The following is a 16,769-nucleotide window of genomic DNA, read 5'->3' on the forward strand; positions in this document are numbered from 1 at the left end:
ACAGGTGTCTTTTATACAGGTAACCTGTACAGGTAACAAGTCCCTGTACTTACTGGCAGTCGCTCTGGATAAGAGCGTCTGCTAAATGACTAAATACACCCGTCCACAGAAGCAATCAATCAATCAGATTCCAAACCCTCCACCATGGAGGCTTTGTCACTGTTCAAATAAACCTACTGTTAAAATTATAGACTGATCATTTCTTTGTCAGTGGGCAAATGTACAAAATCAGCAGGGGATCAAATACATTTCTCTCACTGTGTGTGTATATATATATATATATATATATGTGTATGTATGCATACACGCACGCACACACACACACACACACACACACACACACACACACACACACACACACACACACACACTCTCTGGAGGCCATTGCTCATGACGAATGGGCTAAGATTGCTCAGGAATGCTGCCAGAAGATGGTGTCTGGCAATGCATCTTGTTTGCTGCAGGTCATAACAGCAAAAGGGTACTCCAAGTACTAAAGATGCATGCCATGAAGGCGTTGAAACATTTTTGGACTGGAGAAGTCACTACTGTATAAGTTGCATTTTCTGTTGAATTCGGGGAAACCACTTGACGCATCCATTGTGTTGAGCTATTTCAATAGCTTTTGTTAGATTTATTTCATTACAAACAGCTGTCAATCTGTACATTTTTACAATAAATCTGATTTGCAATGGGGGATTAATATTTTTGCAATGACAATACATTTTTTGGGGTTCCCTTTGTCAGACATGAACAGTTATACTTTTCTATAGTTTCATCTTCATAAACTACAGGGTTTCATTTTCAAACTGTATCAATTATTCGTATCTCCTTATTTCAAGTCCTGTGCTACAACCTTTTGGGGCTGTCAATTTTGGTTTGAGGTTAAATTGACCTGTCTACTCGTCACGTTAATTTCCTTTGTCAGTTACTATAATTATAACTGCCAAATATTTTCGTTCTTTCTTGGGGTACAGATTGGGACAGGGAAAAGCTGCTGGAGGCCTGGATGTCAAACGCAGAGGACTGCTGCCAGCGTTCAGGGGTGCAGATGCCCAATCCTCCCCCCAGTGGGTACAATGCTTGGGACACTCTGCCCTCACCAAGGACTCCACGTACCACCCGCTCCTCCATCACCTCACCGGACGAGATCAGCATCACTCCCGGGGATGAGGACTCCCCCCTAGTAAGCCCCCAAGTAGTAAACCACACTATGTTTACATTAGCTCAGAAATAAAAATAATAAGGGTCCATTATTTACTTTGCTTCCATATTAGTGATGGGACCAGGGCCAGTGGAGTTTGTATTTGGCACAACATGTTACAGAAACTCCTACCCTGCACATCAGGTTGTGGGCATCATGAATGAGGCAGGAGTATTTTTTTTTTCCATGTGAAGATGGACATGTCCATGTCTGAGATGGACATTTACCAACATAGACATAAGTTTATTTTATTTATGGAGGCATTCAACCCAAATACATGGATTTCTACGTCTTGAACCGTGTGCAAGGATTTAGTAGCGGCTGTCAGTGTATCTTTGTCTGGGGCCTCCAAAACACCTAATCAGTGGAAAACCAGGTTCAGTGATCTCAGAAGGAGTTAAGGAAGTACATCTACTTTCGTAAACAGTAGTCTACTATTTCACTGAAGCATTAGCATCATGACATTAGCCTCTGTTGCCCGGGCAACACATACTACAGCGGTCTATGATGCATCTGTTTTCAATCGTTAAAATAAACATTCCTCACAAATACATTTTCGTTGTAGGATTTATTATGACATTACATTACAAGTAAACGATTTGTTGGTGAAATTATCATTACCTGTGGTTTCAAACCAGTGTTGCTCACTGCAACGCTGTAGCCTACGCGAGACACACTACAAAAACATCTACACAGCTGTTTAGGAAGTCAAACGGCGACAGAACATGTTCGGCAATCAAGTCTATACTAACCTGAACTTCATTGCCACTGCCTAAACTTTGTCAATCTGTTCATGAAAATAATTAATTTCAGCCTAAACCGTACAATGGAACGTTAAATCGAATTCAACCAACGCAATCGTTACCAAGACGAACCCAGCAGTAGTCTAGTACTGTACTGTAGTAGTACAATTTACTGGGGCAGCTTCTCCACACAGGGCTATATCGCATTTTGCCTTGTTACTGACAATGATCGCTACCAGTGAGCTTTTTATGAACGAGCGATTTTCCACTAAATAAATGTCAAGCTTATTTACGTTTTTGGGGTCATATTTTCAATTAGCAGATGGTATTGTTTGAATCGCGATTCCATCTTCTACTGCCGGTAACGTCGTAGAATAATCTTAAAAGGGGGTTCTTTATTAATGAATGAATGCAATGAGTAGGCTAAATGCCTGAAAATATCACAAGGGAAAAACTTAAAAGGACGTTTAAGTCATAGAGATTAGGTCAATTTTTACACCGGTCTGCCAAATGTATTCATTTTGATTCAACTATGAGGCTGCTGATCACCATTCCCTCTTGCAGGGGAAATGAGAAGACAACTATTTCATTCTACTCTTCACTCTTAGTATTTTGAGTTGTAAATGAGCAAAAATTTCCGGTTTTATCAAAAAGCTTAGAAATGTTTCACAGGTCACAAATTGTGTTCAATCATCCCCAGATTTTTTCAGTTTTTCAGTTACAGCAAATCAAAGATGGCAACGAAGCCTCCAAAAAGGAAGTGAGGTCATATCTCAGGGAATCCTTGTTGCATTGACATCAAACTTGGTACAGTGACATGGGACCCTCTCCTGAGGATGTCCAAACAATTTGGTATCATGTTACCACTGGGAGGGGCCGCAGAAAGCAAAAATGCGTTTTGGACAATAACTGTTGATTTGTTTACCTTAAATAAGTGATTCCGGTGTCTTGTGATAACTTGGGAGATTCCATGTCTGACACATGTTAACTTGTGATACCAGCCAAATTTATGCAGCTGCCATTTTCAAGTAATTAAAAAACGTTTTTCCGCTACCCCTCCTTTCAAAGTTTGTCCAATCTTCACCGTCTTTGACACAGATTATCTTCAGGAAGTCACAGCACTGACAATAGCTCACTGGGATAAGATGGTCTCCTGTGAAGTGCAATGTCATAGGTTCAAATCCAGCCATAGCCTTCAAGTCTGTCATGATACTGATTATCTGTTTAGTGAAACAGGAATCCAGGTACATCACAGTAGTGGTCTAGCAGTATAATCATAATGGTAATGTTTCATTCTGAGGGGATTTCTACTCAAGAAGAGCCAGAACTCTTTTGCTTTGTAGATAAGATGCTGCTAGTCAGCGCATCGGATTTCTTGCATCTTGTGTTTAGGAAACCTGACATGATTGAGTGAAGTCAGTGGTGTAATGGATAAGACGCATGTATTCAAGTCAGAAGGTTGTAGGTTTGATCCCCTAGTCTGCCACATAATTTTGTATTCATAAATTTGTCATAAATACAATTTATACCTTTTAAACATGCATACACAAACAATTTACAACTTTTTTGACAACAAGATCATTGTTACGTTAACCATATGTACTTGGTATGTGCAACACTAAGAGAACCCTACAGCATTGTAGTGGAGACGCTATTGGTTCCCAACATGCCTTGCTGCAGGACAAAAAGCATACTGTCGGGGATTTATGTAGTTTGAAAAAGCATTATTTAATTGTGTATTGCTGAGGTAGTGTTTAGATTTGTGTGTTGGAGGTAGCTGTTGGCTTGGGCAGCTGTTGGCTTGGGTAGTTAAGTCGTCACTCTAAATGTGAAAGCTATCAAACTAAATGGCTTGGAAAATCTTTTTCTGCACTCATTTTCGACCGTAGGTAGTGCTACAGGTCACAGACACATTTTTAATTTTATTTATGATGGCTTTTTCTGAACACAGATATTTCAACCAAACTGGGTGTGTTGCATGAGTGCAATAGCTTGTTGTGACCTGCTTGTTGCACAAGTGTCATGTAGACATGTCCTGCTCTAGACTGCTTGCAGGGCTCAACATTAACATTTTTTGGCACTGGCCCCACCGGGCCAGTGGGTTTGAAACTTACTGGCCCCAAGACAATTTTTACTGCCCCCCCCCCTCCAAAAGTTGTAATTTATCATTGCTACAACAAAACCAAAGACTTCTAAGTTGTGTTATTCTGTTAACATGTTTAACCATTTATTAAACACATCCTGAATATAAAAAGAACAATTCTCACAGATCACATTTCTAGTGATAAAAAATAAAAAGGTAATAGTCAGCCAAACAATTGACTTTTAACCTCAAACATGACGTGCTCTCTTCCCTGCTGACAGCCATCTCTGCACAGCTCTGTCAGGCTGAAACTGAAACCTCTGGTCCCTCAATGCTAATATATAAAAGCTTCCATAGCATTTCATCAGTATGATACTAAGTACCCAAGTCGACACCATTCTTCTGCTGCAGTTCAATAGCCTGGGGGAATTAGGTGAACGGCTGGCCCGTCTTAATTACATGATATGCCGTTGTTATAAGTCGTGCAATAACACGATGGGCATCTACATTTAAATTCCTGACCAGCATGGTCAACGGCCTGGAAGATGGATTGTCAACCATCCGCTTAGCTGTCACGCAAACCAGGTGCTGTCTGCTAGCATGGCTGGTCAGGGATTGTTTTCGAAAGTAGTAAAAAAAAACGAAAAATAGTCGGTGCCTGTGTAAAAAGATCCACTTTTGTCTGCCTTAGACGGGAACATACGACACAGTGCATCTTCGTTCCATAAAAAATTGCTTCCGTTTGAGCTCGTAGCTCTACTTTGCTGCCATCTTAACTTTATTGTCTCGCGCCAGTTGTTAAAAAATGTATCGAGAATAGAGAATTACAGTTTGACAACCACTCGTCACTCAACTCTTGATTTCAAATCAAATTTATTTGTATAGCCCTTTTTACACGCAAGCATGTCACAGAGGGCTTCACATATGCCCATAGAACTGCCCCTCAATTGATTTGCCAACTGTGCGCCCCACAAGCTGAAATTATTTATGCATTTAGCAAAACATATGAAGGATGTTAACTTTTACAATGCAAATTTTGTTTTCAATCAATAATTTGCAGTGGCCCGATCGGGCCAGTGAGTTGCTAGTTTAACTGTCCCAACGTTACTTTTTACTGGCCCCGTGCCATCGGGCCATTGTTATTGTCGAGCCCTGGCTTGGCCCCTTCATTGCTGCTTGCAGCTATATTTAGTTTTTGTATTGGGTAAAATTGGGTAAACACGATTGGTTCGTTGTGAACCTTTGGGTCATGTGACCCGAAGGCAGCACAAGGGTTAAGGAACAGTGTGAAATACCCCAAAAACCCAGTCAATTATCCCTTCAAGGTAAGCATCAGTCATGAAATACACACCATTTAAAAAAAATCTGTTATTCAAGTCTTTATGTAGGGTTTTTCCTGCATAGAGAATTAAGAGGCAGTCGCCTCAGTCAAATTTTGTGCCGCCTCCAGCTCTTGACAAAACTATGATGGGTGTTTTCATGGAAAACACAATTTTCTAAAAAGCGATGCTATTGGTGCATTTCTGTTGTTTATAACTGAAATTGCGGCATTACGCCGATATGGTAGAGCTGTATAGTAATAAGAAAAGTGCATCGGGAAAAGCGCTGCCAAAACTGCCTTCCGAGAATGTTTCAAGTGGCGCCCTGATATTTCATGGTAGTTCATACAGGTGAATATTGTGTCTTTTACACATCAGTGTAATGTATTCAGCTTTTTGTTTAGTAAAGTTGGCTAGCTAGCGGCATAAAATGAAAATGTTGATTTAAAGACGCTAACTAGTTTCTTTAACATCTTCCAATCATAAATATTTCTGCACTCAAGATTGTACTAAATGATTGAGAACACTATCACAATTCATTTACAGTATGTATCAGACTACAACAGAGTTTCTTAAGACATGAATGTAAAAAAAAAAAACGTTAGCACACTTGTGTGCAACAGATAGGCTTAGTTGTTATAGAGATACTTGTTGCCCATCGATGGACCAGACAAGGAGGCCTTGGACTACAAGGAATTCATGAAGAAGTTTTTTTAAACGAATATAGGAGGCTAAAATGTTCTGCCTGTATACTAAAAATCAAAATGTATCTGTATAGCCCTTTTTACAAGCAATGTCACAGAGGGCTTCACATACGCCCACAGAACTGCCCCTCAACCAACCTAAACCCTCAAGGAAGACATGGAAAACCTCCAAGAAAAACTCACAAGAGGAGAAAAAATGGAAGAAACCTTGGGAGGAGCTATTCAAGGGATCCCCTCCTCCAGAGACTGTGTACCGTATTTTTCGGAAATAAAGCCGCGGCTTATACGCCGGTTGTAAATTTTTCTTGTGGTGATGCGGTTTATAGCACGTTTTTATAACAAAACAACAGTAGAAACACTTTTTTCATGAATGCTATTTAAATATTAGTTAATTCCCGGGCAATAGAAAACATACATTACATACTTACTTTACATTTACATTTAGTCATTTAGCAGACGCTCTTATCCAGAGCGACTTACAGTAAGTACAGGGACATTCCCCCGAGGCAAGTAGGGTGAAGTGCCTTGCCCAAGGACACAACGTCAGTTGGGAATCGAACTGGCAACCTTCGGATTACTAGCCCGATTCCCTCACCGCTCAGCCACCTGACTCCTGACTTTAGTTTTCGAAGTGTGTTACACAACGGCATGCTGTAAGATCTCCTATACTCGTGCATTGCTTGGTATCATTGTTCCCGTATCAAGTGCAGCTTATATTCCAGTGTGGCTTATACTCAGATTTACAAACACAAAGCTATTTTCCGCAAAATACGGTACTGTGTGGGGAAAAACAATGGCTTTAATGCCACTAGTGCACAGTGCCCGTGATGCAGTTGGTGATTACAGTTATTCTCAGTGGTTTCATGCAAATTATTATGTAGCCTTCATTTGTCTGCTGTTTCCTACGTTAATTATTGCTTATGTTTATCAAAATGTATTATATTGGTTCTCTGTTAATTTGTCTTACCACTTCAAACATCTAGATATTTAGTTCATAACATAAGTCATTACATGCACAATGGTTGAGCCAGTCATATTTGTTGGCCTAATTTGCCATACAGCTTGCATGTACATTTGCAATGTGCAGGCAGTTTTGACATCAGTAAACACATAAGTTTATGTAACAAAATTCACTGCTCTGTACTGAAAGTATATCCACTTTATATTGTCAGCAAACCCATTTGAAAGCAGCTGATCCAATGTCACGCCAACAGTCAGCACTATGGCCATATTGGTTGTGAAAGTGAATTTGCTTCTAAATAATAAAACAGAATATCCCTATTTTCCTTGCTATGAACTCCGGTGTGTTCAGAGCTTAGTTTCATTTAATTGCGAATGCCTTTGTTAAATGCATTATTTTATTAACAAAACAAAATTCACTGAAGTTATCATATAGCCTCCGATACCCTCCTAGCGCACATGCTAGTGAGCTGAACATGTCTGAAAAAAATCTGTTGCGAAATTTGCTGTGTCACGTGAGGGGAAAGGGATGACCAGAGGACTAATCAGAGTGAAGGGGCTGGAATGAGTTCCCATGAAGCCCATGGACGCACGTGAAAGACAAGAATTGCTTCAAAACAAATTATAAATGCTGATCCGAACAATCACGGCACTGCACTCTGTTGGATTATATAGAGGACACCTGCGACATTTTGAAATTTGCAGAGTGCCCGGTTCTCTAGATAATCATGAGTCTAAAGTAGGACACACACACACAGATTCCTGGAATTAATAGAGATATTATAAAGAGAATACCTGCGACATTTCGATCTTTGCAGAGTTTCCAGATAATCGTGAGAAACTAAAGTGGAACAAACACACCCAGATTCCTGGAATTAATAGAGAGATGTTCAACTACCCTGTAATAAAGCCACATTTTGCAGGTTATGTGTAAATCAAAGTTATTTATAATAAATACAATATGCCATAACACGATAATCATTTTCTTTAATAATAATTATTAGAACGAATAATTACTACTTGTAATTAGGTTACCACCTCTGCCTCATTTTGAGCCAAAAACCCTTCCTTATGTGAGTGTGTATTCATTCAGCTGATTATTATCAGATGATAAGGTTTTGATAAGTTCATCAAACCTTGGTTTCGGTAGTCCTTTTCTTTGCATGCATGTGGACCATGGCAGATATTGGTGGTTTATCAGTCTACGTTTTTTCCGTTCTTGTGTGATTGTGAACTCGTTTGATGTCATCTTTCATTGCCCAAGTACGGTTCCAATCCAAAGAACATAAGTCACCAACAACGCCTAAAATTCCCGGATGTGTTCTTGATCTGCCCCTTTTATCGAGATGCATCAGTTGGTGACTTAGCCAGCGAGAATGCATCTGATATCCCACAAGTCATTACGAGATGCTAGGAGAACTGGAAAAACTTCACAACTGTGTTTGAACTTTTCTTATTTCAGGTAAACTGTACCTGTAAATCAGCATCTGAATAAAAATGTGACGAGAAATGGGAAGTGTAGTAGGCTTATATTTTTTTTCAAGAAACTGCTCATTTGTAAAGTTGCTCCAACTTTTTCGATTAGCTAGATAACGTCATTCAGTTCAATGCAGTGGTATTTGGTTTGCTTGGAAACTGCATAGGTGAATATTCAGCATCTTTTGACATCCTATGAGGTCCCAGACCCGGTCCCACTCTGGTTTACAGTAGTATGCAATAGTTAATGTAGCCAGCAAAGACTAAGGCTAGCACAAAATGTAATTACTATTAGAGGGACAGTTTATTAGCTTTTGTAGTTGATTTTTACTTTTGAGAAGTCAAACCAAATATATCAATATGGCTATACATTGTCTTCATTAGTTTGCTGGCCGCAAGCGTTTCTCAAACTCAAGGCACTAAAATATGGACAGATGAGGGAAAGACTAGTTTTGAGTTTGTCTAACTTTATTGAAGTGTGAGCCTTAAACAGAGATATAATAATATTTAAGACTTGTATAAGCACCTTATACAAGTCTTGCACAGGTCTTGCCCCCAAAACATCTGTGGGAGAGGTATTTTAATGATCAACTACCATGTTATGCTTTGATTCTTAATAATCTCTCAATCTTTTTTTGTCTTGTATTTTTGATAGTGTGGTATCTGCATGAGCACCATCTCCATCTTTGAGGAACCCATTAATATGTCATGTGGTCACGAGTTCTGCCGGGGATGCTGGGAAGGGTGAGTTGCTTGTTTGTTTCTTAGTAATTCATTTGTGAGCAATAACTCAGGAGTGGTCACCAAAATGTGTGTCTGTATCTTGGTACGTGTAAGGTTCCTGAACCTAAAGATTCAGGAGGGGGAAGCCCACAACATCTTCTGCCCTGCTTACGACTGCTTCCAGCTAGTGCCTGTGGAGGTCATTGAAAGCGTGGTTTCCAGGGAGATGGATAAGCGTTACCTCCAGTTTGACATCAAGGTATTCACATTGTCAAACGTAACACCAATCTATTGCACAGGAAAATATACTTATTTCAGTACAAATAAGACATTTTCTTTCTGTCAATCAGAAAGACATGTGGTACTCAATGTGGATATTTACATAAATACACCCCTTTCAGCCATTTTGAATTGCATTTCGTATTCCATGTCACCCTATATAAAGACATCAATTCTACACATCTGTACAAAATTTCAAGTCAATTGGATCTTTGGTTTAAGAGGAGATGCATTTTAAAGATTTCCCCAAGTTTTCACTGTACAGGAAAATCCATCATGGCTGACCTTATGGGTCCTTGAGGATTTTTTGATCCCCATGAAAAATGAGGCATGTACACCAAGTTTCAGAAGAATTGGAGCAATGGGGTGGAAATGCCATCACTTTGATAATCTGACTTTAGGGCGTGGCCTGTGGGCCCCCTACTGTCGAAGGTGTCCCATATTTGGTGTGGGGGTACCCACTCGGATGTAGTATCAATGTGCCAAATTGGAAAATGTGTTACCAATAACATGTTGAGTTATTGTGGCGCAAGGAGAAGAAGATTAATAATAATAATACTAAATATAGCTGCAAGCAGCGATGCGGGTTCCTCCGCAAAATGGCAAAATATTATAAACATGTACACTGTTGAAGATGGAGAGTTGGACAACAAGAGAGCAAAACTACTTTTGCTCTCTTACTACTACTACTACTAGCCATCAACAATAGGCTGGATGGGGATTTGAACTTATGAGCATTAGGTTACAAGTCAGTCTTTCTATCCTCTCTGCTACACGCCAACAGTTGAGATTTTAAGAATAGAAAGGGCAGAGTATTAGCTTTGGTCAGCTTTGGGACAAAGGTTAAGAAACGGTTGACATTTCAATGTAAAATTGCATGAAATTGCGCATGGTACTTCAGAATTAAGTAATCTTGAAGCCAATAAGGTTTGAAAAACCATCAGTCAAAATTATATTTGATTTATTAACACAAAGATATTGAGGCAATGTGGACACTTACATAAATACACCCCTTTCAGCCATTTTGTATTGCATGTCTTATTAAATTTCACCCTATATAAAGACATGTATTCTACACATCTGTAACAAATTTCAAGTCGATTGGATCTATGGTTCATGAGGAGAAGGGTTTTGAAGGTTGTACCAAATTTGGACAGTACAGCAAAATCTGTCATGGCAGACCTTATGGGTCCTTGAGGCGTTTTTGTTCCCCATGAGAAATATGGCAAGTATACCAATTTTCAGGCATTTTGGAGTAATGGGGCGAAGTAGACTTTGGGCGTGGCTTATAGCGTCACCTATGGACGTACATGGGCCACTAGCCGTCTGGGAGTAGTGAGTGACCTGTTGTAAAATTGGGCCAAATTTGAAAAAAAAAAAATGGGTCAAGGACTTTTTGAGCTATTAAGCCATTTAGCGGAGAAGAGGAAAAATAATAATAATAGGAATACTAACAAAAACAATAGGTTCCCTCATACTGGAGGAACCCTAATAATAAAACTAACAAATACAATAGGTCCCCTCCTACCGGATGAACCCTAATAAATATGGCTATGAAATACACTGAAATTTAAAAAGATGGCAATAAATATATAAATATAGCATCATATAATTATATAGCTTAATCCATTTACCTACATCAATAAATAAATACATTTATTTATTTCAAAATGATGTTTTTGTAAAGACATTTTTTTTTTTTTCATGGGACTTTTATTTCCTAACGCCACATATATTTCTGAGCACCACATTTATTTCTGTGCTGGATTTATTTCCAGTCTCACATGCAAACGAGAGGGGCGTGGTTATCTTCAGACCAACGCAGCTGCACAGCTAAACTACACACCAGCTAGAACACTGCGATCATCAAATGCAGGCCTATTAGAGGTCACCAGAAGCAGTCATAAGAAGATTGGTGATTCGGCCTTTGTCAATTACGCCCCAAAACTATGGAACAAATTACCCATAAATATTAGGGAAGCAAACACTCTAGACATTTTTAAAAGACAGCTTAAAACCTACCTTTTTACCGAAGCATTTAAGTAATTTTATCTCAAAAGGGTTTTCCTACTTTTATTAATTATATTATTGTTACTTTTAAGATGCATGTTTAAAGTTGGTTTCTCTCTTGAACAGAGATCTTATTGGGATTTTTATTGTTGTTTGAATTGTTTATCACTTATTACGTATTATTGTTTTTATTGATTTTATGTAAAGCACCTTGAGCTGCAATTCTTGTATGAAATGTGCTATATAAATAAAGTCTTACTTACTTACTTACTTACTTACTTACAAGATCGAAGGCAGTTAGGGACACCTAGATTCGAGAGATGATGGAAAACATAGTCGTGTCGGTGTTGGCATGCTGGCCTTAGTAGATCAAATTGATCAGCATGGCTTGTCAGGGGATATCATTTTTGCACACATTGTAGATTTTGTAGAGGTACTTGGGTGGATAAGTGCTCTACAGAACATAGACATTGAAGTCTTAAATAGTTTGAGACTTATCGAGCACTGTGTTTGTGTGCAAGACGGCAAGTGTAGAAAGCCACCATGGGGCAAAAAATAATCTTCCTTTACGGTTAAGAGTTAAGCGTATTTTGATCGTAGCCTATTGTCTGGGTTCACAGTGACGATTTATGTATTAATTTGTAAGATGTTTTGTTTCATAAGGGGCTGTGGTATCGTTGGAAATTAGACTATTGCCTCAAGACAACCCCAAATACGTGATTAGCCTACACATTCGGGTATTTTCTGGTGTGCCCACGATAACCAGTTGTTTTCGATGAACCCATACAAAATGTTGCCTGAATGCCAATAAATTAACCCTAACCCATGACTGAAAGCTCCTTTCCTTCATGAGCCTGAAAAGCTCGCATTGTATAGCAACGGACCAACAATCATGTGTTTTTGCTCTAGTGCGATTGAATCCCACTTCATGCCAGCTTGCAACTGTTTTATTTTCTTATCGTACAACAGCAAATATGAGATGCGACTTGAAAATCGCCAATAATGTTGAATGTTGTGTGAATTTGTGACGAATCCAACGGGGCCAACGGCAGCTGCTGCTGTTAGGTGAACGCACAGCTCGCATGTTTACGGAAACCAGGTAGTCTGGAATCCAGGGCGATAACACCGGGTGTCCAGCACCTGTGTTAGGGGGATAGCTCTACTTGTATGGGGGGTGACAATTGCCAACGCACGGCCGAAAAGCATCAGAATCAGAATGGGTTTTATTCGCCATGAAAGTTTGCACAGACAAGGAATTTGCTTTGGCAGGAAGGTGCAAACATTAAACATATAGGAATCTAAAATTTAAATATGAGGACTAACTATACTAAGGGTATATAACTAGCTATACTAAGTGGAATTAGATTAAAATAAACTATACAATAAAATATAAGTTGCAGTAATTTACAATTATAAAAATACAAAAAATACAAATATTACAAAAAATACAAATGGTACAAGATTGTATTGTGCAGTGCAAAAATCAGTGTGTTTTAAGGGCATTGAGTCATGAAGTAAGTGTGAACCCTTGGCCTTGTTGAAGAGGCCAACAGCGGAAGGGAAGAAACTGTTTTTGTGGCGTGAGTTATTGGTCCTGATGGACCGCAGCCTTCTGCCGGAGGGGAGTGACTGAAACAGGGAGTGTCCAGGGTGGGAGGAGTCGGCCACAATCTTCCTCACTCGCCTCAGGTGTGCACGTCCTCGAGGGTAGGCAGATTGCAGCCAATCACCTTCTCAGCAGTGCGGATGATACGCTGCAGCCTGCTCTTGTCCTTGGCAGTGGCAGCAGCGTACCAGATGGTGATGGAGGAGGTGATGATGGACTCAATGATGGCTGAGTAGAAGTGCACCATCATTGTCTTTGGCAGGTTGAACTTCTTCAGCTGCCGAAGGAAGTACATCCTCTGTTATGCTTTCTTGATGAGGGAGCCGATGTTCAGTTCCCACTTGAGGTCCTGGGAGAGGATAGTGCCCAGGAAGCGGAAGGACTCCACAGTGTTGACTGGGGAGTCACACAGGGTGATGGGGGTGAGTGGGGCTGTGTTCTTCCTGAAGTCCACAACCATCTCCACTGTCTTAAGAGCATTGAGCTCTAAGTTGTTCTGGCTGCACCAGGTCACCAGGTTGGCCGCTTCCCACCTATAATCAGACTCGTCTCCACCAGAGATGAGCCCAATGAGGGTGGTGTCGTCCGCAAACTTCAGGAGTTTGACCGACGGATGACTTGAGGTGCAGCTGTTGGTGTACAGGGAGAAGAGCAGAGGAGAAAGGACGCAGCCCTGAGGTGATCCGGTGCTGATGGACCGGGAGTCAGAGACTTGTGTTCCCAGCTTAACGCACTGCTTCCTGTCAGACAGGAAGTCTGTGATCCACCTGCAGGTGGAATCAGGCACGTCCAGCTGGGAGAGCTTGTCCTGAAGCAGGGCGGGGATGATGGTATTGAAGGCAGAGCTGAAGTCCACAAACAGGATCCTGGCATAGGATGCTGGGGAGTCCAGGTGCTGTAGGGTTAAGTGGAGGGCCATGTTAACTGCATCGTCCACAGACCTGTTGGCTCTGTAGGCAAACTGCAGGGGGTCCAGTAGAGGGTCTGTGATGGATTTAAGGTGTGCCAGCACCAGGCGCTCGAAAGACTTCATTACCACAGAGGTCAGGGCGATGGGTCTGTAGTCATTATGTCCTGTTGGCCTTGGATTTTTGGGCACAGGGATGATGGTGGAGGACTTGAGACAGGCTGGCACATGGCATGTCTCAAGGGAGGTGTTAAAGATGTAGGTAAACACCAGAGACAGCTGGTCAGCTGTCACCCTGGTGCCTGTTGGTATACAGAAGTCCTCACAGAAGCTGATGTATGATGTCACAGCCTCTGTGAGCTCATCCAGACTATTGGTAGCAGTCGTGAACATGTCCCAGTCAGTGCAGTCCAAGCACGCCCGCAGATCCTCCATAGCTTCACTGGTCCACTGTTTCGATGTCCTCACAGCAGGCTTACAGCGCTTTAGCTTCTGCCTGTATGCAGGAATCAGGTGGACCATGGCGTGGTCAGAGTGACCCAGTGCTGCTCGGGGGACCGCATGGTATGCTTTGCTGATTGTAAAGTAGCATTGATCTAAGGTGTTTCCTTCTCTGGTAGGGCATTTGATGAATTGTCTGTATTTGGGGAGTTCCTGAGTGAGATTGCCTTTGTTGCCTAGCACAATAACCAAGGAATCCGGATTTTCATGCTCCACACTCAGTATCTGGCTGGCGAGCACACGTTGAGCCTCGTTGATGCTAGCCTGCGGAGGCATGTAGACGCCAACCAGAATGAATGATGCAAAGTCTTGTGGAGAGTAAAAAGATCTACAGTTAATAAAAAATGATTCCAGATCAGGAGAACAGTGCTGCAGAATCACTGTCACATCTTCACACCAGCCACTGTTAATGTAAAAACAAATACCACCGCCTTTCGTTTTGCCAGAGAGCACAGGGTCACAATCCGCTCTCAGCAGTTTGATACCTGCTAGCTGTAGCGCAGAGTCTGGGATCAGTTCACTCAGCCATGTCTCCGTAAAGCACAAAACGGAAGATGAATGAAAGTCTCTGTTTCCACACCAGTATCTGAAGTTCATCCAGTTTGTTGCTCAGTGAACGCATGTTGGAGAGAAATATCCCCAGTAACGCTGTGCGTGCCCCACACCGACGGAGTTGCACCAGTGCACCGGCTCGTTTGCCTCTCCTACAACACTTCGCTGCTATGACAAAGCCGAGGGTGGCTTTGACTATAATTCCCACTAATTCTGCCGCTGGAAGCAGAAAAGTGGGAAATAAATCCACAGGAGTTGTAGTTCTGATGTTTAGAAGTACTTCTCTTGTTAGAGAACCCTGGAAATCTTGGCAGAACACTGAATTAACAGACAAAACAAAACAAAAAAGAGCGCACCTAACGACCGAGGCAGCCTTCATCGGCGCCATCTTGGATCATACAATGTAGACAAGTTTTTCCCACAATGTCCGTGTCGTCTCTGCCTTTTTATCATTGGTTCCAAATGGGAGGGATGGCGGCGACCTAGTACGTGTGGGGACTTTGTCTTTGATAGCTGCGACGTAGCGCTGAAGTTACCTTTGTAAACATTGCTTTAGTTTGTGTTACGTGTAACTCGAATCAACTCCCCACTTCCATCAGAGACACTGACTGTCTCTCCACCTTCAAGAAAAGGCTCAAGACGCACTTGTTCCGGGAGTACAACGGTACTTAGGAATGGTTCGCTTGACCCGATGTTAGTTTCCTCAAGGATCACAATGACTCTTGCTTAGAGACTTGTTGCTCTTGTGGTTAGTGGTAACTGACTTAAATTTTTGTACTCGCTGTGATATATTGTTTTATTATTGTTGCTTGCTTTTTTTCCACAGGTACACTTGCACTTATAGCAGTTCATGTTGTTTAATTGTAACTTGTTTAACTACATGCTCTTATGGTTCTTCCCTTTGGCACTTATTTTGGTTGTTCACAATGTGTGCTTCATGTTTTGGCTACTCGCAATGTTTTGTGGCTATCTCGTTGTTATGATCAGTGACCTATGCACTTTGTAAAGCTCTCTCTTGGAAGTCGCTTTGGATAAAAGCGTCTGCTAAATGAATAAATGTAAATGTAAACTCGTCTGCAAAGCTAACATTCACTGCCACCACTACGTCTTCCAAGGTGGTATGTTGGCTATAACCGGTCTCAAGTCGGCAACTGTAGGCTAAGTGGCCGGCTAGCTATCAATGGGAAAAATATTAAAAAGACGACATCAGTGTGGCCATTTCAGCTAGCTAGTGTTGTGCTGTATTGGCACAGACCTGAACAGCCAAACCCGTTTTGTCACTGACTGGTCATTAAAACGAGACCAGTAGTAGTGGTTTGATTTAATATTGAAGAATTACATAAATTATAATATCTGGGTTTGGGCGTATTTAGTAGATTACCGTGTCAGACTACTGCCAGCTCTTTCTGCAAGTCACGATTCACAAAGTGTTTCTGACTCTGCCACTTCAACCAATTAAATGACATCATCATCATCAGCAGGCTCGAGGGCGCATTGTTTAACTTGGAAATTTATTTTTCACTTTTCTGGGCGACAAACAGAGTATAGATAATAATACGAGTGAGTTTTGCAAATATATTGTGCAAAATATTTTTTGGGAAAATTAACAAAATATTGGTGGGGACAATTGTGTCTTTCCCAAACTTTGGTCGTGACTAGTCCCTATGGACCCTATGCAAACCTACGCCCTTGGGTCTTGGTC

At 41.1% G+C, this 16,769-nt stretch overlaps 1 protein-coding gene across 3 annotated transcripts in view; it reads left to right on the forward strand.

The window, feature by feature from the left end:
- LOC134022947 (ankyrin repeat and IBR domain-containing protein 1-like) overlaps positions 1 to 16,769 on the forward strand; it is a 78,762-nt gene that overhangs the window by 14,976 nt on the left and 47,017 nt on the right. For all 3 annotated transcript variants that reach the window (XM_062464698.1, XM_062464697.1, XM_062464699.1), the window contains 3 exons: positions 978 to 1,186; positions 9,145 to 9,233; positions 9,327 to 9,471. In XM_062464698.1, the coding sequence (XP_062320682.1) occupies positions 978 to 1,186; positions 9,145 to 9,233; positions 9,327 to 9,471 (443 nt within the window). The remainder of the gene's footprint in view (positions 1 to 977; positions 1,187 to 9,144; positions 9,234 to 9,326; positions 9,472 to 16,769) is intronic.

Source organism: Osmerus eperlanus, chromosome 7 (assembly GCF_963692335.1).
Source record: "Osmerus eperlanus chromosome 7, fOsmEpe2.1, whole genome shotgun sequence".
NCBI classification, from domain to species: Eukaryota; Metazoa; Chordata; class Actinopteri; order Osmeriformes; family Osmeridae; genus Osmerus; species Osmerus eperlanus.